General features: G+C 37.1%; 1 protein-coding gene across 8 annotated transcripts in view; it reads left to right on the top strand.

Annotated features, from left to right (window-relative positions):
• RNF38 (ring finger protein 38) overlaps nt 1-21,321 on the top strand; it is a 95,166-nt gene extending 73,845 nt beyond the window's left edge. For 6 of the 8 annotated variants that reach the window (XM_085212712.1, XM_085212713.1, XM_085212716.1 and 3 more), the window contains 9 exons: nt 1,579-1,746; nt 1,872-1,910; nt 5,454-5,624; nt 7,889-8,050; nt 11,039-11,145; nt 11,930-12,014; nt 13,460-13,581; nt 13,889-13,988; nt 17,821-21,321. In XM_085212712.1, the coding sequence (XP_085068838.1) occupies nt 1,579-1,746; nt 1,872-1,910; nt 5,454-5,624; nt 7,889-8,050; nt 11,039-11,145; nt 11,930-12,014; nt 13,460-13,581; nt 13,889-13,988; nt 17,821-17,877 (1,011 nt within the window). In that variant the 3' untranslated portion in view covers nt 17,878-21,321. The remainder of the gene's footprint in view (nt 1-1,578; nt 1,747-1,871; nt 1,911-5,453; nt 5,625-7,888; nt 8,051-11,038; nt 11,146-11,929; nt 12,015-13,459; nt 13,582-13,888; nt 13,989-17,820) is intronic. The other 2 variants (XM_085212714.1, XM_085212711.1) reach the window with 1 other exon arrangement.
• Nucleotides 21,322-22,337: the final 1,016 nt, after the last annotated feature.

Below are 22,337 nucleotides of genomic sequence, written 5' to 3'. Positions count from 1 at the left end.
TAGGCAGTAGGGGGAAAAAAAATGTCCGGTCCTAGTAAAGAAGATTGAAAGTTAACAACTTTCCTATGCACGTATTTCCTTTGTGCTGTATGCTCTGGCCCAGGTCTTTCAAACACGCTTCTTTTGCTTCTGAGGTTAATTTAACTTCTTTAAGATGTGATACAGTAAATTTCTACTTCACATGAAGTACCTCTTCTTAGCATTGGTATCTATAAATTATTGAAATATATTGTTCAGAAGTAGAATTCATAATGCCAATAATTGGTTGCTTACAAAACAGCAGTCATGATAGTATTGTTGTATAACCAAATAAGTCATCCAAACATAATCAGCTCCTCCTTAAAGCATATGGAAAAAAAAGAGAGATCTGCAGTTGGTCCAGAAAGCAAATAATTTCTGAGCAGGAGACAGGAATAGGCATAGAGTTTATAACTGAAGACCTCTAAAAGAAGTTGTTGTCTTTTGTTCAAATCAGCAGGCCGCAGTAGATGTGTTTTGGATTCTACGTGATCATGAACTGCTTGTCTGAATGTGCATTTCTCAAACTGCACATACATAGAATTCAAATTCTAACAACCCTACTTAAAACGTACTTGTATTCCATGCAGAAGCATACAACTGATGAATTATATTATGTATGCACAGCCGCAGAGGCCAAGTGCAGGAGTGGAAGCTAACCACCGTGCTAGCCATCTCACAACCTCACGTTCTGATAAACAATTTTACTGCTGCAGTATCTTAAAAAATCAAAACATGCTCTTGCTTTGTGTTGCAAGATTACATCATGACAATCATGGATAAGCAGTTGTTCCATTTGACTGCCTGTATCTTCCAAGCAACATCTGTGATCAGACTCACTGAGGTCCTCCATGGTGATATTTTATACTTCAGAGACAGAACCATTTTAAGAGGTTATTTTTTATTCTCATTTTGAGCATTTCCAAGTCACAGCCAGCATTACACTGTTTGCCTAACTTTTCTATCAGAGCTAGAACTATGTCAAATTCAGCCTCCCTCTGGAGAGGGATTTCTATCTACCATGATGCACAAGTTTAGCCTTTAAGTTCCATTCAGTGATCCGTGTTCCTGTTTTGACCTCTGTTTCTGACTACACAATACCAGTTCAGTAAATCAGCAGTCTTTAATTTAGTTATTCTCACCTCTTAATGAGTTGTTTGAATGGTTTCCACTTTAGCAGAACAAGGATAAAGAATGAGCTTCCCTGAAATAATTATTGTTCATAAATCCATGCTTCCTGACATTATGGCTTTTCAATTTTACCAGAGAATCCTTATTCAGTATTTACAAAAAAAAAAAAAAAAAAGGACTTCAAAGTTTTATCCTTTTAAACTAATAGATCCCTCTTTACCCTGCCCCAAAAATACTCATCAATAAGTAGTACATTGAGAAGAACATTTGAAAGAACAGGAATTATAGGCATGTGCCTCTTTTTTAAGCATTCATTATGAAGGTTTTTTCCAATATATAGGTAGAAGCTTGTTAATTTACTCAGCATGCTGTACAATGCTGTTAAGAGTTTACAGTAAGTTCTTACTATTAATTTTCCTTTTGCTGCAGATCCATCAGGGTACAGTTCCTGTCTCCTACACAGTGACAACAATGGCACCACATGGGATACCACTTTGCACAGGCCAGCACATCCCACCCTACAGCACACAGCAGGTCCCAGGGCGTTCAGTGGTTTTCAGTGGGCAGCACCTTCCAGTTTGCAGTGTGCCTCCTCCAGTAAGTGAGCTTCTATAGTTAATCCAGCTTCAATTTTAGACAGATGAATGGCAGGTACCATGAAGTTTCACTGTCTATGTGCTTTAACTGCACTGAAAGTACCCTTCTTTTTTTCTTCCCTTGAGGTGAATTGCAGTGGCATGTTAATATGGACCTTAGAACTGGTGAGCGTATGTATGTTGCTTATCTAATATCTTTATAGTGTATGGCTGTTTATAGTATGAAGTCCTGATGGCTTTTAATTCAAACTGCAGTCTAGTTTATGATTTAATGTCACCACATGAGCTTTTTGCTTACTTTCATATATTTAGAAGAATGATTCTATGGTTTTTACTACTCAGCCTACCAAGAAAATATTATAGATAGCTTGTTTGTGGATTGGTTATACACAAAGAAGGTCAGATAGTCTGAAACAGCTTTTCTTCTGAAAAGAAGAAAAAGATCAATAAAAGCTGAAAGGCTGAGCTGGAAATACTCTAACAAAATTATTCTTTAATAACGATGTCTCTCTTAGCCTTTCTGGGAATGAAATAAAGTGCCTTGATGGACTCACTTTTGTCACCTTTAAAATTGAAAGAATGTTGTCTGTTTTCTTAGAAATGTTCATGTATCAACTCAGAGAGGCATGATTCCAGAAATTCTAGTTCGTAGCGTTTCCATGCTATGCTATTCTTACAAAGTTCCCCACTAAGCCCAAACAGGTACTAGCACTGAAGAAGTAAAGGAGGTATCCCCAAGAAGTTTCAACTGTACAGAGGAAAGTTGTGGAACCTGCTGAAAGAACTGTGTTTTTTTGATTGTTTTACCATTTTCCAATATAAATCTGTAATATATCATATATACCAACTTCATGTACTTGGTACATACATTTATAATGTTGATGTATATATCGGATTCTGCCAGCTGTGCATTTGTCAGCAGTATGTCACCTATATTTTCCTCTCTTGCATGTTCTGTGATCAGAGGACATAAACAAGACTGTGGCACTGAAACAAAATCTTTGTTGTGATCACCTGTTTCTTTATTTAGGCTGCCTTATTAAGTTGAAGATTAAGGGTAATGTGCGTTTAGGTTGTCCAGAAGCCATTTATCCTCCTGAGAGACAGCAAGGCCTCAGACATACTGCTTGCCAGTCTGAAATATGCGTACATTATTTCCCTTTGCCTTTCAAACTGATTAAAATCTGTTACATGAGTCTCTATATCTGAGATAAAGAGGACTTTTTCCTTCTATTTGTAGTGTGTTTAGTGTAGAGGAAAGCTATCTCAGAGTGAGTACTCAACAATTGAAACAATTGCTGGATATCAAAATCAGCAAAGCAGGAAAGCAACATGGCCTACAGTAGAAATTATGTAACATCAGCAGATAGACTTTATGCTTTCTTCTATTAAGTCATCAAATTGGGAAATAATCTAAGTTAGGCGGGGACTCTGAAGGTCATCTGGTGGTCACCTGTATCCAAGAATGGAGATTTCACAGCTGTTCAGAGCCTCTGCTCCTGTATTTGACTGTCCTTACGGTGAAGATCTTCTGTGTATCTGATGGAAATTTCTCTTGTTGCAAAGTTTCTTTTGTTCTGTTGCTTCTTGTGAATTTACTTCGCCTTTTGAGGAAGAGTCAGGTTCTTCCTACTTATTCATGAAATTGTGGAAGGCAGTGGTAGAGTCATTACTTAGTTTCCTTAAGGCAGAAAAAATCCAGTTCTGTGGCGGCTTTTGTACAGAGTGACCCAAGGTCTTTACCATTAGTAGACTCATTTCATTGTGTCATTGTCTGCTTTTGGTACTGGGAAAGCCAAAATTGGGCACAGGTCTTAAGATGCAGTAGGCATCAAACAGGGACAGAATTCCCTACCTTGGCCCGCTATCTGTGCTTTTAGTAATGCAGCCCAGTATGCTATAAGTTGTCTTGACTGCAAGAATATGCTTCTCTCCTTGCTATACTCCTTGCTATACTCCTTGCCCACTACGATCAGATGTTTTTTCCCTATAAGGCCACTCCAAAACCAGTCACAAAATATCTTATTCCATCATTCTTTTGTTCCAGTTCCAGATTTCATATTTTGCCATGAACACTGTTCTTGTCATATAATTTCTCTATCCTATAGAAGTACATCTGAAAGGCAGCCCTGCCTTCTAGCACATTTCCTTACTCCCCAACTTCACTTGTGGACTCTTCAGTATCATTTTGCCAGTTTAACAAAACTTGTCTCATTTATCGTGTATGTAACTATAAAATAATCTTATATCATTTATGAAATACAGTCATTGACTCTAAAACCTGTAGAATCATATGTTCAAACAACAGAGGTTTTCCAGAGACTTGAATGAATAAACAATAGGTTTCATTTATTTCCTCTTAAAAGATCATGCAACCTCAGTGGCTCTGGCTTAGCGCAGATTGTTCCTAGCATATTAACTGTAAGTAGCTACACTATCTTCACTGTATGAAATCTTGGAGTCAAACATATTTTAAACTGTTCCCCAAACGTACTTCCTGTTCTATAGAGGCGTGGTGTTGCAGCTGTGAATTTAGCTTCAGCTACCTCAGAGAACAGTTTTGAGTTTAGTAAAATACAGTAGCAATTGTATTTTAATAGCAAAAACACTTTTTATAATAACAAGCTAGTAACTGTGGATGAAGGGTGGTCAGCGTCTAAAAATGTCAAATTAATCTGTTACTGTTTCAATGCATAAAGATTTACATTTGGTGGTGATTACAGTAAATGAGGCAGTTATTCCACCTTCGCTAATGTAAGCTAATCTTAAACTAGACTTCATTCCCACTTTGCTATTGTAGTCAGCATGCGCGGTATGTGTTGTGTAACAGAAGATAAAAATGGTGAGATGAGAACTGATTGTTCTACATTACTTTGTAGAGTTTGATAGGCTTGCAGGTAGGGTGGTGGAATTTTAAATATAAAACTATCTTAATAAACATATTTTTTCGTTTAAAACAAAGGTACTGTTGTTTTTTCAGCTAACAAGTGTGTTGTGAATTGCTCTTTTAATGAGCAAAAATTTAGCGCAAATTGTCTGGCATTTGGATGACAAATCAAAGAACAGGAAAAAGAATGAAGGTTTTCATGCTCCTCCATATCTAGAATTGGAAGTAAAACCGAGCTCTTCCAGGAAACACATTCCTGCTCACCTGCAGTGCATTCATTGGCTTCTGTGCTGTATAAGTAGTTCCAAAGATTAGAGGGAAAAAGCTGTTTCTGCAGAAAGTATATCTCAGCCTCCTTCAAAGCATAAAACTACTGTCAAAGTGGAGAACTGAGTTAAGAAAGGTGTTTTAAGGTACAGTCTGATGGCTAGCAGTCCCTCAGCTACATTTACATCTTTAAATGCTTGGAACACTTCTTTTGGTATGTCATTTTGAAGGTAAAACATGCAAGGAAGTTAGTACGGCACATACACCTACTCTTTACTCAGGAGTCCATCTAATAGTGAGTATTGAAAATCCCAGCTCTTGTTGACTTAAAGAAGTGAAAGCTGCTTTATAGCTAGGAGATATCACACTATGGTTTGAGTCTGTGGGATGCTAGTCATTGTGTATTTCAGTTAATATTTTTGTGCATTTAGGAGGTTTTTCCAAGTAGTCAAGAGAAATGCTTTGTCTTAATAGTATCTTTCCATGATAAATGTGGACTGTTCTGTAGGAACTTTGTGCTAGAGACTAAAAAAAGTATTTTCATTTTATTTCAGATGATTCAAGCGTGCTCAGTTCAGCACCTACCAGTACCGTATGCAGCATTTCCACCCTTTATTTCTAGCGACCCATTCCTTTTGCACCCTCCTCATCTGTCTCCACACCATCCTCCTCACTTGCCTCCTCCAGGACAGTTTGTTCCTTTCCAAGCCCAGCAGTCACGTTCGGTAAGTAATGCTTCTTACCTTCTCTCCTTAGAATTGGTGTGGCTGGAGGTGCAAGTGGTACTGATAACTATTTCAGAAAACTGATTTTGTTTAAAGTAACAGGATTTTGCGCTGTTATTTCCTTAGCAAGTCCTTTAACTACTTAGTGTGAAGATGAAAAAATAATTTTAAAATTCACTACTACTTTTCGAATTTCATCAGTTTTTATCAATGCTGTTTCTCCCTAAGCCTTTACTTTTTGTCAGACGGATGTATATCCTTACCACTTTCTTCAGATTCTTCTTTTTCAGAAAGCCACAGGGAAGTTAATCTGGTTATATGCTTCCTCTATGTTACTTCTCAGTTAATTTCTAAATGGTTTAGTGTTTTCACTAAAACATGATGATCTTAAAGCTTCCAAACATACTCAAGAGTCTATAGTCTCTCCCTTTCTTCTCTTTATTACTTGCAAAAGTTATTGGTGCTTTTTGCTCAAGCAGATTTGTCTTAGCGATGGCAACTGTGCAAACACAGGGAAATGTGACTCTGAATCTGAGGAGCAAAATTAGATTTTCTTTTCTGGCATACAGTTCTTACTGTAGGGTTATCTCTAGCCCATATGGGTTATCTCCCATTCATTTGTTTGCCTCTGTTATCAGAAGATGCCGATATGTTAGTAACGCAAAAATGGAAAACAGTTTTGTTGTTACTTATGAAAATTTCTAAAGCCCTGCACTGCCATATCTCAGGTACAGCTAAATGATGCAATAGTTTTGTTAAGGTAATGGGAGAACATCTGGAAAAATAGTTTTCAGTGGTAATCTTTGTAAGACGTTCTTTAAGAAAATGTGTGAACTTTGATTTTTAGCTTCAATTCCTTACTTAGGTTATTGACTGGATTTGACTTTCAACTCTGGCAAATAGCCAGTATTTTAGTGCTTTGAGAATACGTTGACTTAAAAGTTTGTACTGCGTGAAAGGGAAATAATTCTGCTTTGCTGCCAGAATATGGATTTCTTTGCTGAGTTTCCTTAAATGAGGAATTTAGAATTAGAAACAGAAAGATGCGTTAATGAAACAGTGACTGCTCTTGAATGTTTCTTGATAACTGTTGAGCCTGACATATCAGAGAATTTTAGGGGTTGGATGGGACCTCTGGAGATCATTTAGTCCAACCCCATGTTAAAGCAGGTTCCTTAGAGTAGGTTGAGCAGGAAAGCATCCAGGTGAGTATTGAATTTCATCCCCAGAGAGGGAGACTCCACTGCTTCTGTGGGTGGCACGTCACCCTCAAATCATAGAATCATAGAGGCTAGAAAAGATCATTAAGATGATCTAGTCCAACCACCAACCTATCACCACCATGCCCACTAAACCACATCCCTCAATGCCACATCCATATGGTACACCTCCAAAGATGGTGACTCCACCACCTCCCTGAGCAACCTGTTTCAATATCTCACCACTTCTACTCTGAAGAAATTTTTCCTAATATCCAAACTGAACTTACCCTGATGCAGCTTAAGGCTGTTACCTTTCATCCTGTCATAAGTCACCTAAGACAGCAGGCCAACCCCTATCATGCTACAGCATCCTTTCAGGAAATTGGTGAGTGATAAGGTTTCTCTTGCCTGCTCATGGCCAGCTTGTTTTCCACCACGACAGTCAAGTCCTTCTCTGCACAATTGTGGATGTACTACAGTTGACTAGATTACAGTATTAAGCTGGGATCTCATGGGTTGTCTGTTCTTGATAAGATTGCTTGCACTATCCTCCTAGGAAACCACTTGCTTGATTACTGTATCACTCACAGTTTAATACTACTGGAGTCACTGTGTTCACTCTCCTCTTTTCAGAATGTCTAAACTAATTTCAGTTCTTGTCTTTGGTTTGTTTTTTTCCCCTCTTTCATACTTGTTAAATGAAAGCACCCTGGCAAGAAGGAGAGCAAATATTTGTCCTACAAAATGCAGTAGGCAGGAAATTACAGCTATTCCAGTATTTGCTAGATGACATAAATTCCTGGTCATTTAGCGTGACTAGCTGGAAAAATTGAATTAATAGCAAAAATGTAGTGTTGTCTTCACTTTTTGGTAATGTTAATGATGCAGAAGTTGTTCATACTGTTATTCTGTGAATGTGAATATTGTTTTACTCGTAATTTTTTAATACTGTACAATTGACTACAGCAGCTCAGAGTATACATCTGAGATTGCAGTTCTATAGTGGGAAAATATTATATCTCATTTTTGCAGCAAAGACATGTATTTTTTTTTTTTTTTTAGCCATTTCAAAGGATAGAAAATGAAGTAGAACTACTTGGAGAACATCTTCCTGTAGGAGGTTTTACATATCCTCCCTCAGCTCATCCACCAACGTTGCCTCCCTCAGCCCCTCTCCAGTTCTTAACTCATGATCCTTTACACCAGGAAGTATCATTTGGCGTTGTAAGTATTGTTTTACATGCTGTAATCTCAGTCATGCTGTTAGCTGTCTTGCGTTCTAATGCGTAGCGTATTTTATCAAAAACTTGCGCTTCTTGCAGTTGTAGTCCATTAATGACTATATATTGCAATATTTCAAGCCCATTTTACTGAAGTTAACTAAGCCTGTATTGCTGATATCAGTAAATGATTTCTGATAACATTATCTAGGGAGACAGCGATAGTAGTTACTTTGAAAAGAGTTGCATGTTTGACAAGTCTGCTACTATAGAAACTAGTTAGCGTTTAGAAAAGCTGTTGCCACATACGCTGTTGCTAGTTGTCATCCATACTTTGACTTTCTGCAAGTCAGAAAAACTAGAATTCTTTAAAATAGTGTTTTGGTTTTTTCCTGGAATGTTTGCAATACACAGGCAGTTGTATAGATCAATTCCATACTGCAGGCTATGTTACAATACAGAAGTAGTTGGGGTGTTTTTAAGCCAACTTTCAGTATGACTGTAGGCAGTACCACTGCAAGATCATGAAACAATTAAACATGGTGCAAGATTAAATCTGTGCTGAAACTTGTACTTCCAGTATCTCTACTACCTCTAAAGTCTTTGCGGTGCACTTTGGTCTGTTGTTTTTTTTTGTTGTTGTTGTTGAAAAAGCCTTTCCTCTGTGTGTAATGCTTGAAGAAATAACTAACTCAGTATTTTTTTTTTCTTTAATACTTGACCTGTGCATCAAGTTGTCAGAAAGTTTTAGAGGCACAGTGGTGCTTCAACCTTTAAATGGAAATGAAATTTTAGGACCTGCAACATCAGAACATAGAGCTAGCTGTTCATTATTAGTCACCTTGAAATCATGCACCATAGTTAATGTGAATGGTCTTCCCATGAAATTTTCACTCACTATGATACACTTTCACATACACTTACAAAACTTTTGTAAGTTGCTTGGATTTTATTCACAAACATCTTTGAAGTTTTTGTAATTTCTAAGTTCAGTCCTTAAAAACAGGTAGCAAATGAATAGCACACTTATGCAGGTTAATGTTATTTTTCCTCTGTAGTGCCTTAATTCTGGGTTGTATACTGTTGAGGGGTGGAATAGGGGTGTAATCTTGATCTTTTGTAAAAGAGTCTTAACTATTTTTTAAATTTCTCTAGTGATTAAAAATGATTTTAAGAAAAGCTTGATATTCTTTAAATTATCACTAATGTTCTATTTATATTAAAATTATAATGGAATGGTTACATCTCTGATTTTCTTTCAGTCAGTTAACTGAAATCTGAGCACAGCACTTTCTAATGATATTCTGGATCACAGAATTCTCAAAGCTGTAAAGCTAGTGTTTACTCTGTCTAGTGTGAGGTCTTTTCTTTCAAGAAAAAGACCCAATTTTTCCACATTGTGTTCATGTTAATATGTAAATCTAATGTAAAACTGTGGCTATCTGTTAGGTATATTTATCTTGTAAAGTTAAGGGTCTTTAGATTAGTTACTGGTGGTGTTTGGCTTTTCTGTGTTCAAACATGGAAGAATAAATACTCGTTAATAAAGATTTTGAGTGTTCTTTGTTCCAAAGAAATAAATGCCTCAAGGCTTTCAAATATTAATGCAATAATGGTTCATCAATTTCAACTTTAAAAATTAATAGATACTTCTTGTACCTTGACTATTTCTGGGGGGGAAAAAGTTATTATTAAATGGAAAATTTCTACCATTTATGTCCCTGTTCTTTTAGGTAAAACAAGGAATTACAAAAAATAATACTGAAAACTTAAACATTCAAGTGAAGGGTTTGGCATGCAAATGAAAAATAATAAAGCCCTGTTTTATCCTTGTAAATTGAAGCTGCAGGCTTGAGAGCCTCTTTAAGCATTGTCCATATGCAAACTTGTACAAACTTGCTCTACAGATAACATAGCTTTATTTTCAGTGTAATTGTATGCTGCTGCTTCTTTAATTCCTGATCAGAGATTCTGCTGTAGTGCGTAGTGGTGGTGCCCCCTACTAGGTAATAATCTTACACCAATGAAAGAATTTGTGAAGAGAACAAGCTACAGACCGTCAAGGGGGTTGTTGTTATTGTTTCTGTTTGTATTTTTAAAGCTTTTTCTTTGTCTTGTGCACAAGCCTGCATAATAGGACTGAGCCTAAAAGCTGAAATGCTCTATTTACAAAAGAGTCAGGTCTTACCTGCTTTCCAAAGCCTCATGTACATGTGAACTACGCATAAAATGTCTTGCAAGGATTTCTGCTGTGTGTTACTACTTCTTCACATGGAATGGTGATTCCAGTGATTCCATTACTGATAGAAATTTTTGTTTCAAATTGTTAAGAAAGACTGAGGCTATTTGGACATAATCAGTATCCAAAATGGCTGGATTTTTTGAGTGATGCCTCTTTGAAAGTGGGCTTTGATATTCAGATTTCAGTTTGATTAGGAAAACCAAATACTAAATCACAGGATAACAAAGTGGTTGAGGTTGGAAAAGGGCCCCTGGAGGTCCTCTGGTCAAATCTCCTGTCCTCAAGCAAGGACACCTAGAGCTATTTGTCCAGCACCATGTCCAGGTGGCTTTTGAAGATCTCCAGGGAGGAGACTCTACAAACCTCTTTGGGCAGCCTGTTCCAGTGCTCTGTCACCTGCACAGTGAAGAAGTGCTTCTAGATGCGCTCCCGTGTTCCAGATTGTGCCCGTTGCCTCTTGTACTGGCACTGGGCACCACTGAAAAAGAGCCTGGCTCCATCCTCTTTGCACCCTCCCTTCAGGTATTTGTACCTATTGATGAAATCCCCTCCGAGTCTTCTCTTCTCCAGTCTGAACAGCTCTCTCAACCTCTCCTCACAGAAGAGGTACTGCAGTCCATCATCTCGGTGGCCCTATGCTGTACTCTCTCAGTACCTTCCTTTCTCTGTTTTGTACCTAGAAGCTCAGAGCTGGGCGCAAGTACCAGTTCTAAAGGTTTCAGAGGAAGCTTATTTTCTTCTCTCTTGCAGCCTTACCCACCGTTTATGCCTCGAAGACTCGCAGGGCGCAGCAGATACCGATCACAGCAGCCGATACCTCCACACCCTTACCATCCTAGTCTACTACCTTATGTGCTGTAAGTTCAAAGTATATTTGCTTCCGTGTAGGTTATTACAAAGTAATTTGAGTTAACCAGTCCTCTCAATAGAGACTTGCAGTTTTTATGGTTGGACTCTAATAGAGAATAGACAGTTCTGCTGCACCAGAAAGGAGAAAAACTTCGATATCTATGTAAAATTTCCAACCTGCTGTGGATAACGTATGCACTTGTGCAAGGCAAAATACAAGTGCAGTTTTGTCCAGTGTAGTTTTGTGCCTACGGTGTGTCTTTTTTCTGGACTGAAAGCATATAGATGTTTGACATAAGTAAATTCAAAACTTACTTCGTGGATACATCTGTGGATTTAATGATTAAACTGCAGTGTAAAGTCCTAAGAGTCTTGAATCAAAATAGTTTGGTTTTGTTCATAACAGAATCATTATATTTTATCCACTTAAAGAAATAAAATATTTAAATCCAGAGCCAAATCCAATTCATCATCAGTACTCACTTTCCATAATGTGTGATAATCAAGAGATTCATTTTCATAACAGTTATAAGTCTTAATCTAAGTATCACTTAAAATATGCATGCAGTTTAAAAAGCAGCACTGCCAGGATCAGGAAGTGGCAGAACTAGCTTCTCTCTTGATTCTTTCACTGCAAGCATCAGTTCTTGATTTCAAACATAAGATTTCCATCAGTTCTGAGAATACGTAATTTTGAAAGGGATCAGTAAGATAACTTTGGCAATGACACAGGTTTCTGATGTTTCCTTCAGTGAGGTACTGAGCCTTACACTTTGTTTGTTCTCATGGTAGATCAATGTTCCCAGTTCCACCTGCAGTTGGACGAGCTTTCAGCATTGAGCTGGATGTGGAAGATGGAGAGGTAGAAAACTATGAGGTTGGTATGAAAACAACAACTATGTTTAAAGAATTGAATTGTAAATTATGTTTTCAGTCTTGTTTCTGGCTTTCAAATAAGTGTAATAACTGAAAAGACAAAATCCAGAAACCATCCTCTTGTACTTGTTTGTGGTACTGGATATTTCAAGCCTTACTTTTTGTCTGTTTCTCTTCCCCAGACTAGTAATCATTAACTTGTTCAGTCTTTGTCTTCTTCATATTACTCTTCCTCTTTTGAGTTGTAACTGATTTTAAATGTCAAACAGAAATAAAGCACATTCAAAAGAGAAGTTACTTGAGTAACTACAGAATAGTGTTAATATCACAGGATTAATTGATGTAACAGTTACAGAACTGTTTCAGTGCCTTTTCTTCTTTACCCTCAGGAGGATACATTATTTCACATCTACAGATGCAGAACCATCCTTAATATCCTAGGTAGTTATGGGACAGTCCAAGCTGTTGCATCTTTGCTGGTTCTAGGACTGTTGGATTCCCTTGGGATTCTCTTCAGATACTTTTTCTTTCAAAAACTCGTTTGGCATCTCTTCACATGTGCTCCTTTGAGGAGCTCTCTGTAGTAACAGCACATTGGCTAGTTTAACTGTGAGCATTATTGTAACTTCTGTGCTAGTTCTGAAGCAGCATCATCTTGTTTTGGAGACTTTGGGCCCTCAGATTGAAAATATTAGAAATGACTGTGATCAGTAATGGTTTGCAGCTTTTACCAACTCTTAATTTTTTTATGCATTCATTCTCCATCAAGCTTGTTGCAGTATTTTTTCACTAAAAAAAAAAAAAAAAAGAGATGTAAGTTATACCCGACAGAGAGCGAATTCATTTCATGACTCTTCATTGCTATGTTTGACTCATGGAAAAAGGAGCATACAATTTGGGAAAAAAAGTACTTAAACCTCAATAGTATGCATTCATTTTTGAGGCTGATGATAAAATCTCCACGTCTCAATTCATCTAGCCCAAGGTGTGGAGTGGGAATCAGAATCTGTCCCCTGAACTCTTGTGTTTCTCTCACAGGACCAGGCTCATAGTGTATTATTAGGAAGTGAATGTGTTGACTTTTTTTTCTGCTTACCCCCACTATTAATTTTATAGTGGGATGATGTGGATCTTAGAGAAACAAAATACATACTAAGCTGTGTATGCAAGCACAGGAATCATTTGAAGTTTGATTCTGGATTTTGAAATCACGAAGGAATATCCTGCATAATTTAGAAAGATGTTTGGAAGAGGATGATGGACAAATCTTCCTATCGAATCTTATTTTATAGGGGAGATCTAAGGTTCTAAACATTTCCTTATAGAAGGGTGGTTTGTGCTGCCAGGTTATGTAGTAACAGCTCTGTAACAGCATCTCCACATCTCACTGAACCAGAATTTGTTTAAGCAGTGAATTTTTAAATGTCTAACTTCCGTGTTTTGCAGGCCCTGCTGAATTTGGCAGAACGTCTGGGAGAAGCCAAACCACGAGGACTGACAAAGGCGGACATCGAACAACTCCCATCCTACAGATTCAATCCAAACAACCACCAGTCAGAACAGACACTGTAAGTACACATATCTTTTTCAAAGTTACATAGTTTATCTGGCTGTATTTTCATTTCTTTAGACTGCAGCCTCCGCTGCACTATAGGAACTAAAAGCAGTGATTATCAGTAAACAGTTTTATTAATTAAAGATAGAACTCATTCAGTGTTCTCAGTTTACATTGCTACACTGCTCATCCTCAAACACAAACACAAGTAACTGTTGTAACTGCTACGATGCTGCAACTGTATCAGCAAAGTTGTGTGTGACATATATGTTTGGTGTTCTTAAATAGCAGATACATTTGAACTTTGCTATCTTTTTTAGGTGCGTGGTGTGCATGTGTGATTTTGAGTCAAGGCAGCTACTTAGAGTCTTACCCTGTAACCACGAGTTCCATGCCAAGTGTGTTGATAAATGGCTTAAGGTAAAAAAAAAAAAAAAAAAAAAAAAAAAAGTTTTAGAGGGGATTCATTATGTATGGGTTTTGAGTTGGGATGGTTATTGTTTTGGGATTTGTTTGTTGTTTTACTGTTCTTCTTTTCCTCTTATTTCATTTTTCTCCATTGTTAGAGTAGAAATGTGAGCAGACTTCAGAGCACTATATAGTTATGTTATTTTTTTAATGATTGGTTCAGTATGTTTCTTTATAATTTTTGGCATAAGGAAGAAGGAACATAAAGAGAATTGTTTTCATGGTCAGATCTGTTTTCCGTTTGCACAAAACAGTGGAATTCAACTGTGAATTCAACTTTAAATTTATGAGTACACGAATCAAAAAAGAAATGATATGGTAACATAAGGAGTACAAATTAGAGCTTCTCTGTTGATGGCGAATTTGTTTTCGATATCATGTGTAGCAAAGAGTAAATAATACTTCCTTCCTGTTTTGCTGTCATTGTTTGGTTTTGAGGCACATCAAGTGTGTGTGTGTATGTGTTTATACATACATATTTATGTAAATGCAATATATACTAATAAGATTAACCTGTAATTATGGTTTTACATAATTAAGATATAATCTTTCAAAACAACTTGAGGAGAAATGAAAGGATCTGGAAGCTGGATAGCTCAGTAAGGTGACAGAGAATATAGGAACTAGGCATGAAGAATAGAAGACATAAATAAGTAGATGACGACGTGCAGAACGTCTCTACAAATTGCATTAGCCAGACCTATTGCCAGCAAGGTATTGATTCCCATCTTGTTGCACCTTTCTTTCCTGTATTTTATTTTCTTCAGCTTTAGTTTATTCTCTGTGTATAATTTCTGCACAAAATTTGAAACTGCGATGATTGTGTTAAAAAACACTGGAAACAGTCTGTGATGCAATCTGCTGGAAAAGGAAATTAAAAAGCCCTTGGCTTTTTGACTTTGTAGCAGCAACAAAATGCCTATCTTTGGCATACACTGAAATATTTTGTGCAAAGAATGAAAAATCAAGTTAATATTGGCAGCAACCTTTCAGCTAACGTTTGGTAGAACTGTTGTCCTTTGGTATTTGAATCCACATACATACATCAGAATCAGCAAAAGGAATATAAACATCTAGTTGTTTTATCTTCAGATTTAGTAAATAGAATAATTATAATAAAAACTAACAAAGGTGTAGGCTATTGAAAGTGGCATTCTTCATTGTCTCCTGTCTCTGTGCTCTGGAAGTGTTCACACTAGATTTGAAAAATTTTTTTGATGCATAAAACTTCTTAAATTGTTTATGCAGTTGACAAAGTAGCCACTGATAGTACTCAGTTTATTTTGTGAAAAAAGAAATTGTTTCATTGGACTTCACACAGCCTTTGATACAGAGGATTTTGTAAGCTCATCTGCAGTAAGTTAGTTACATAGATTTTAAAGAGAACGCTCTTCCCAGGCTGTTAGTGCAGAAAACATGCATCTCACTCAGGGAGTCCATGATCTGCAGATTACTAAGAGTTAGGAAAATACGGCAGGGAAGTATCATGCATGCTTGTCATGTTCCTTGTGCTCTTTGTTATGTGCTTTTGGTCTCAAGAATCAGGCAGTTAAATGAATATTTTTTGGGACTCAGTGTGGCAGTTCTGAAGTTGCATTCAGTACTTTGAGTTGGTAGTGAACTAGCAATTGAATTCAAATCAGCAAACTAAAAAAAAACCTAGAACCTATTTTAGCCTTTGTTTTACAATCTTAAATGTTCTGTATTGATGGTAAAAACAATTATGACCTAGTCTGGATGCCTCTCCCAGGTTAGGAATCACTTATTTTCGAGCAGGTCTGATTGTGGTACTGTCTAACTTAAGTGTTGTAAGCTTAAGCAGAATGAGGTGAAAGCTGTGCAATCTAAACTTAAAGGAGGTGCAGTTGCATCCACCAAAAATGGCTTGCATTGGCCTAACATGTCTTAAAATTGGATGCAAAATGAGCTAGAGAAGGATAAAGCATCATAGTGGAGTGTTGCTAAATCAGTCTGTCTGTACCACATACGTTTAGTTGCACTATAAGAAGATGCTGTGTAAAATAAAGATTATTTTGCTTTGCAAACCAGAGCAAATAACCTGTATAACTTCAGCCTATTTTAGCTAAAGCCTGTGTTTACAGTTAAAGCAGCCACCAACTGAAAATGGGGGTAACTACAGGATATTATTTTTGTCCATTTTCTTACACATTCATTTTATACATTGAGAGTATAGTTGTGTGCAGATAATTCACAACATCCGATCAATATCGTACTGATAAGTATGCAAGAAAAATAAAAATTGTAGCTTTTAGTACTTCAAACCTAAAAAAGCCACCTCTCAAAAATCCCAAACCCTAAAAATATCAGTCATGTTAAAGAGCAGTGTTTCATGCTACACTGATATGTACTTATTTATTTTGCAGTTACCTCTTGAATCATTAATTCATTGAATTTTGAAGAACTTGCCACTTATTTTAAAAATTACATAAACTGAACTATATGTAGAATAATGCAAACCAAGTGATGGTGTTGTCCTCAAGTAACTGCAGAACTGCAGGAGACGGAGCAAGAAATAATTAATGATTATCTAGGCGTGCTTTACAGAAACTATAAAAGATGATTAAATGCAACATAAACTATATATCATTAATAACAGAAGTAATAGAAAAAATGTTATTCATTTTAATTATTTTATTAAGAAATGTTTTTTAGTAATGGCATGCTTCTTCCATTGACATTTACAGTTCATACTTGAAATGTGTGGCAATGATTTCTGTACTGGGATCGGGGGAGCCATGTTTTCTATTGCTGTCAGTTTTGTTTTCATTGAAAAGTTTGGAGAACTTGGAGCTGAGGGTGGTTGATTTTGTAGTTGTGGGCATTGTGAAGTACAGAGTCTGGGACAGGGAAGAGTTATTCTCCCTCTCCCCTTCACAAAGTAAATGTTGTATCATAAATGTGATACATGTTGTTCCTGCTGTTTATCATTACTTTTTTCATTTGAAATTATGTCTTCACTTACAAAGAGGAAGAGAATGCAGAAATACTCCCTGTAGCTCAAGGAGTGTTACCTTTCATCTATCTTTCCTTTTTAAGGAAGCTGTAGAAAGTTGATGGATATGTATTTTCAGTGAGCGCTTTAATGAAGGGCTAAAGTTAGGCCTCCTTTTCTGTGTGTTATTACTTGGGTTTGAATTTTAATACCTATTTAATCAGATAATCTCCCTTCTTTTCTTTTTTACTAAAATCCCTTCTGTTTTTCACTGTTCTGCCTTAAGCTTTTACCAGCTCAGTTCGATGAGTTTCTTTAAGAATAACCGGATAAAGAAAGCGTGAAGAGATGTCATCACTGATTGCATCTTGTCATGTGCAGCATGACACGTCATGTGTTGTCACAGCTTGTGACAACATGGCACCTTTGTTTAATAATTTAGGGCATTTATTGCCAGTCCAAAGTGACTAGTTTGATTTTGATGGGTTCCACTGAATGCACAGTACCCCTTCCTAGTTGCTCCCTTCTGATTGCAGTTTACTGTTACAACATATCTACATTAGTATAACCACTGGCACTTAGAAAAAAGCCCAGTTTGCTGCATTTCTTTTATCTCTTTAATATTAAAAAGCCTCTTTTTTTTTTTGTAAATGTAGTTATGAATTGACAGACTTAAAACTCTGAAGTAACGAAGTGCATGAAAACGCCTTGTCATTTCTTGCTTTTGGGTAGTCTTGAGCTTTGAAAATAGCAACATTGTTATCACATATGTTCCATGTCATACACCTGTTTGTCATTACAGTAAACCCTTTTTTGTTTCTGGTTTTGCAGGCAAATCGTACCTGCCCAATTTGCAGAGCTGATGCTTCAGAAGTGCATCGTGATTAGAGTGACCAATCTAAGAGCACAAATCTGGTTTGGGTGTTCCTGGTCATGTGTATATATGAACTATCTATTGAACTTACCCATGTGGCTTCCAGCCTTTTCCTTTACACAAAAGGGTCAGTGGACCTTACTTTGCACTGTGTGACTTAATCAATTATAAAGCTTATAACTAGTCTTCACATCTACGGGATTGTTATACTAACAGTGTGATTGGAACTCCAAAGATTTTTTTCTTTAGCTTAATTTTGTGTGTGCACTAACATTCCCTGGTTTTTGTGTGATCATTCTGAGTGTTGCTGCGAGATTACTGTGGATGTGATCTTTTAGCATGTGCTTTTATATAAAAGAAAAAAAAGAAAAAAAAAAAAGTGGTAGCTCCAAACAGTATAGCAATCTACCTTATATAGAGCCTTCAGATACTGTGAGTGGGAGTGAGTGGTGTGAATGTTTGCTTGTGAGAGGATGCGTGAAGTGTGCTTGGGAATGAGTGTGCATGTGTGTTTGAGAACCTATATACCAGCATGTGCTGAGAACGTATGTGTGTAGTATTAATTATGCTGCAATGTATAATCTTGTGTGTTATTTAAACAGTACTAGTACTGTACACTGGTTCCTTTCCTTGTGTTTGCAGTTGCACACTAAATACAATGGGTGCAGCAATTACAGACATTTAGTATTTCCTCCCCAATGTACTTACAGGTACTTACCTGTCTACCTGCTATTCAAACAAGCTGTTATGCTTCCCTTTACTCGGAGGCTTTAAGTGCATACCACTAAAGGGGTCATTGATTATTCATAGATGAGTAATGTTAGGTTTTAGCATATGTTACAGAGCTCAGATTTTTACTTTGCTGATTTACAAGTTATTTTATCAATGTAAAGTTGCAATATCACACAAATCGTTAAGCAATATTAACATTTTCAATTAGCAATTTCAGTATCAACGTGTTCCTGTTCTCCTTTTCAATTTTTCTAGTTGGGCTATAATTGCATTCGGTTGATTTGACATTAGAGCTGAGTTCTGAAGATGTTGCAGTTACGCACTTCTTTCATGAAAGGAAGCAGAAAGGACATTGAGGGTCTTGTGCAACAGCCCTTCATTTTTTGCCATTGTGCTTGCTAAATAGATAATCCTCTAGCTTACAAGCATTGGCTTTAATCATACACATTCTTTGTCTTTTGTATACAATTAAAATAACTTGTAAGAGGTTACAATTTTATTCCTGCAACTTCATGAATAAAATAAAATTTCTAGCATTTTCTCAGAGAAGTAGAACTTCTGGTTTTTTGTTGTATCACAAAAGAGGGTGGTTTTTGGTCACTCGTTGCAGAATTCAGTTGCCCTGATGCTGCTTCTTGTCCCTCATTATTTTCGTGATGAGTATAATGTGAAGAAGGAACTCCCTTGGTTTTTGCAATTGAGTTTCCAGAGTACTCCACCGCAGTACGAAACGGGAGCACCTTCTGAACAAAACGTTGTTAAACAGGGGGTAGCTTCTATTCAACTGCTTTCTGAATAGTGTTTTCTTTGTACTTTTTTTAAAAAAAAGTAGCTCCATTTACAACATTTCAGACTGTTAGCATCTTCAGCATGTTCCTCTAAAATACTAACGTCCACCTATGCCATAGTTATTCAGAGGATGCACTTCTTGCATCAGATTGCTTCTCCTGCTTTGTCATTACTTCAGTTGCAGCAGCACAAGTGGCACAGTTAGCAATATTGATGCATCTTGCTGCCAGTCTCAGCTTTAAGTTGATTCTCTATCATTTCTGATGATTTTGTATGCTGCTATGCTTTAGTATCAATTATAATTTCAGTGTTACATGTTCTCCATGCTGTTTGCCCTCTTTCAGTATTCTACAGACCAATCACAGCTGATGGTGCAGATGAAATAAAAGCACAATTTTGCCCTGTGTCAGATGCTCTTGCCTCCATTTGTGTAATTACACAGGTAGTTCTCAGAAATACTGAGTCTTTCCATTCTTACTCGTACGTAAGAACACTAAACAAATGAAAACATGCTGTTAGATCAAAATACTGAAATTCCTCCTCTCTTCCAGAGGAGTTAGAATAATCTTTCACAATAACACCTGGCAGGTTAAAGTACATATATTAAAATTTATTTTTTTAACAGATGAAATCATCTTGTTTAAAAAAAACATATACCACGTCTTACAAAACTTAGGCTCTTTTATATAGCTGCAAAAGAAAAATTTCTATGCGTGCAAATTTAACCACAGCTAACACTGTTTGATATTCAGTTTTAAGCATGGGAAGAGGGCACTTCTCTAAGCATTCACGTTCTTCTGAAGCCAAGGGAACGTCACCCTTTTCCTGGAATTGAGAAATCCTGATGTATAAAGTCCCTTTCCCCAGTGGAACTCTGTGACGCACTGGGAGACTGACGAGTCGGAGGGTCTAACTGGGTAAAATCCTGAAATGATTTGTTGCACTCTTACGGCTTGTCTCTTCTGAAATGGTTCATTTGTTTGCATGGGTCTGTTGCAGATGTGTGTGAACTTGCTTCCTGTGGTTAGTGTGTGTAAAACAGCACACGTGCACATGTTCTGGATCAGCTCAGATGATCCACAGCCGACCTCGGTTGTGGCTATTGATGGGGATTCGCGCTGAGCTGCTCACTGCCATGCATTCTGTACATTTGTTTGTAACTTCTCAGCCTGCCGTGGTGCCAGGCAGCACAGCATCCAGCAAGACATTTTTTATGTTCCTCCCCTTCCTGGCTTCACCTGTCCCCTTTCCCTCCTAAACAGTCCATAAGACATTTGCTCTATCATATTGGCACTGCTGTGGCTTTGGCATAAACTGCCAATTAAATTTGAAGTTTAAGGGGATATCAAGGCCTACAGATAATTCCAATGTCTCATTTTGTGACTTTATTTACAAAAAAAAAAAAAAAAAAAGCCTTTTGTTGTATACTGTTTTATACGGGCTCTTGAATGTGATTTCACAGCTGTTAACACATCATATAATACCTGGGATGGGATTTACCAATCTCTTTTTTGTGTTGTTTTACTTACAGAAAACACATTTTTGACTGAGTTATCTTTGGGCCTTTTTAAAAGCTGTGTTGTTTGTTTGTTTTTTTTCCTTTGGTACATTGTTACCTCATTTTGCTACTTGTATTTCAGATCTATTAATGATTCTGAAAGCTTGTGACTTCTGTTGGAATCATATTTTGTCAGTTGTTTTCTTTAAATCATACTCTTTTGAATCACTTAATATGTAGTTTTAAGTGTATTATAAATATCTGTAACCAAATCATTTGAAGGCTTGATAAATTTTTAACAAAATTTGTACATTTTTTATGAGAGTTACTAGTAATGCTTTACTACGTAGTGCAATGAAGTTTTATTTTTAATCCCTGTGCCCAATTTTGGAGTTGAGAGAGTTGTTCAGTAATAAATGTATGATGTTCACTTACACAAGTTTGTCTTGTTCTTCTTTGTGCCTTGTTTCCTTTCACTGCTCCCCCTATTTCTGTGCATCGACATACAACTAACTTCAGATATTGGCAACATCACGGTCGTGGTGTTGGGGGAAGGTTTGCCTCCTAAGCTGTAGTGCATGCAGTCATAAAATAACTTAGGTTGGAAAAGACTTGTAAGATCGTCAAATCCATCCTCCACCTAACATGACCGAGTCCACCACTAAACTATTTCCCTAAGCCCCACATGCACGCATCTCTTAGATACCTCCAGCATGACGTGGGCTTTTAAAAAAATACAAAATAAATGGGCAGACATATGACAGGAAGAGAAGCAGCCCTTGGGCAGCATTTGGGGTGTTTGAAGCTCCTGAGCATGTGGGAGTTAGGCACAGAAAGCATTTGTGAGGTGGCAGGCAATGTGACAGGCTTGCCTTGCCAGATGATCTCTTCTCCATCAGACTTGCAGATTTCCTGCCTATGATTCTTGATAGTTGAGTGTGCTTCTCCTTAGCTGTCCCAATTACAACCAAATTCAAAATTTGTACCACTTGATCTTGAATACCAAACCAAGTTCCGGCCATTCTATAAATCCATGAGTCCATGTTGCTTGTAACCCAGCAGTTATCCTTAATTTTGGTCAGCAGTGAAATGCTTTTCTCCCACATTTCTTCCCTTGCTCCCTAGGAATACATACAGCTCTTGACTCCTTCAAAAAAAAAAAAAGTCTTTATGATCATAAGTCTTGCTTCCCAAGAATATCTTTGTATAGTACTTTTCTGCAAGCAGTCTGTTCGCTTGTTTTGAGCTAACTGGTTCATGGCCTCATAACTACTTACGAGTCCAGTCCTATCATCTTTGCAGGTAGAAGAAAGATAACAGGAAAGTACTGATAAAGAAGCTGCTGTACTCTATCTCATCCATGCGGGTACTGAATAGGTAGAATAGCAGGCTGAGTATATGTCTGCTATGTCTCACACGTTCTGTGTTTCTGTGTGTTCTTTTGCCTCCTTGGTG

Source organism: Meleagris gallopavo, chromosome Z, assembly GCF_905368555.1.
Source record: "Meleagris gallopavo chromosome Z, MGAL_WU_HG_1.1, whole genome shotgun sequence".
NCBI classification, from domain to species: Eukaryota; Metazoa; Chordata; class Aves; order Galliformes; family Phasianidae; genus Meleagris; species Meleagris gallopavo.
Note: the sequence above shows the minus strand (reverse complement) of the source record. Positions and strands in the feature narration are given on the sequence as shown.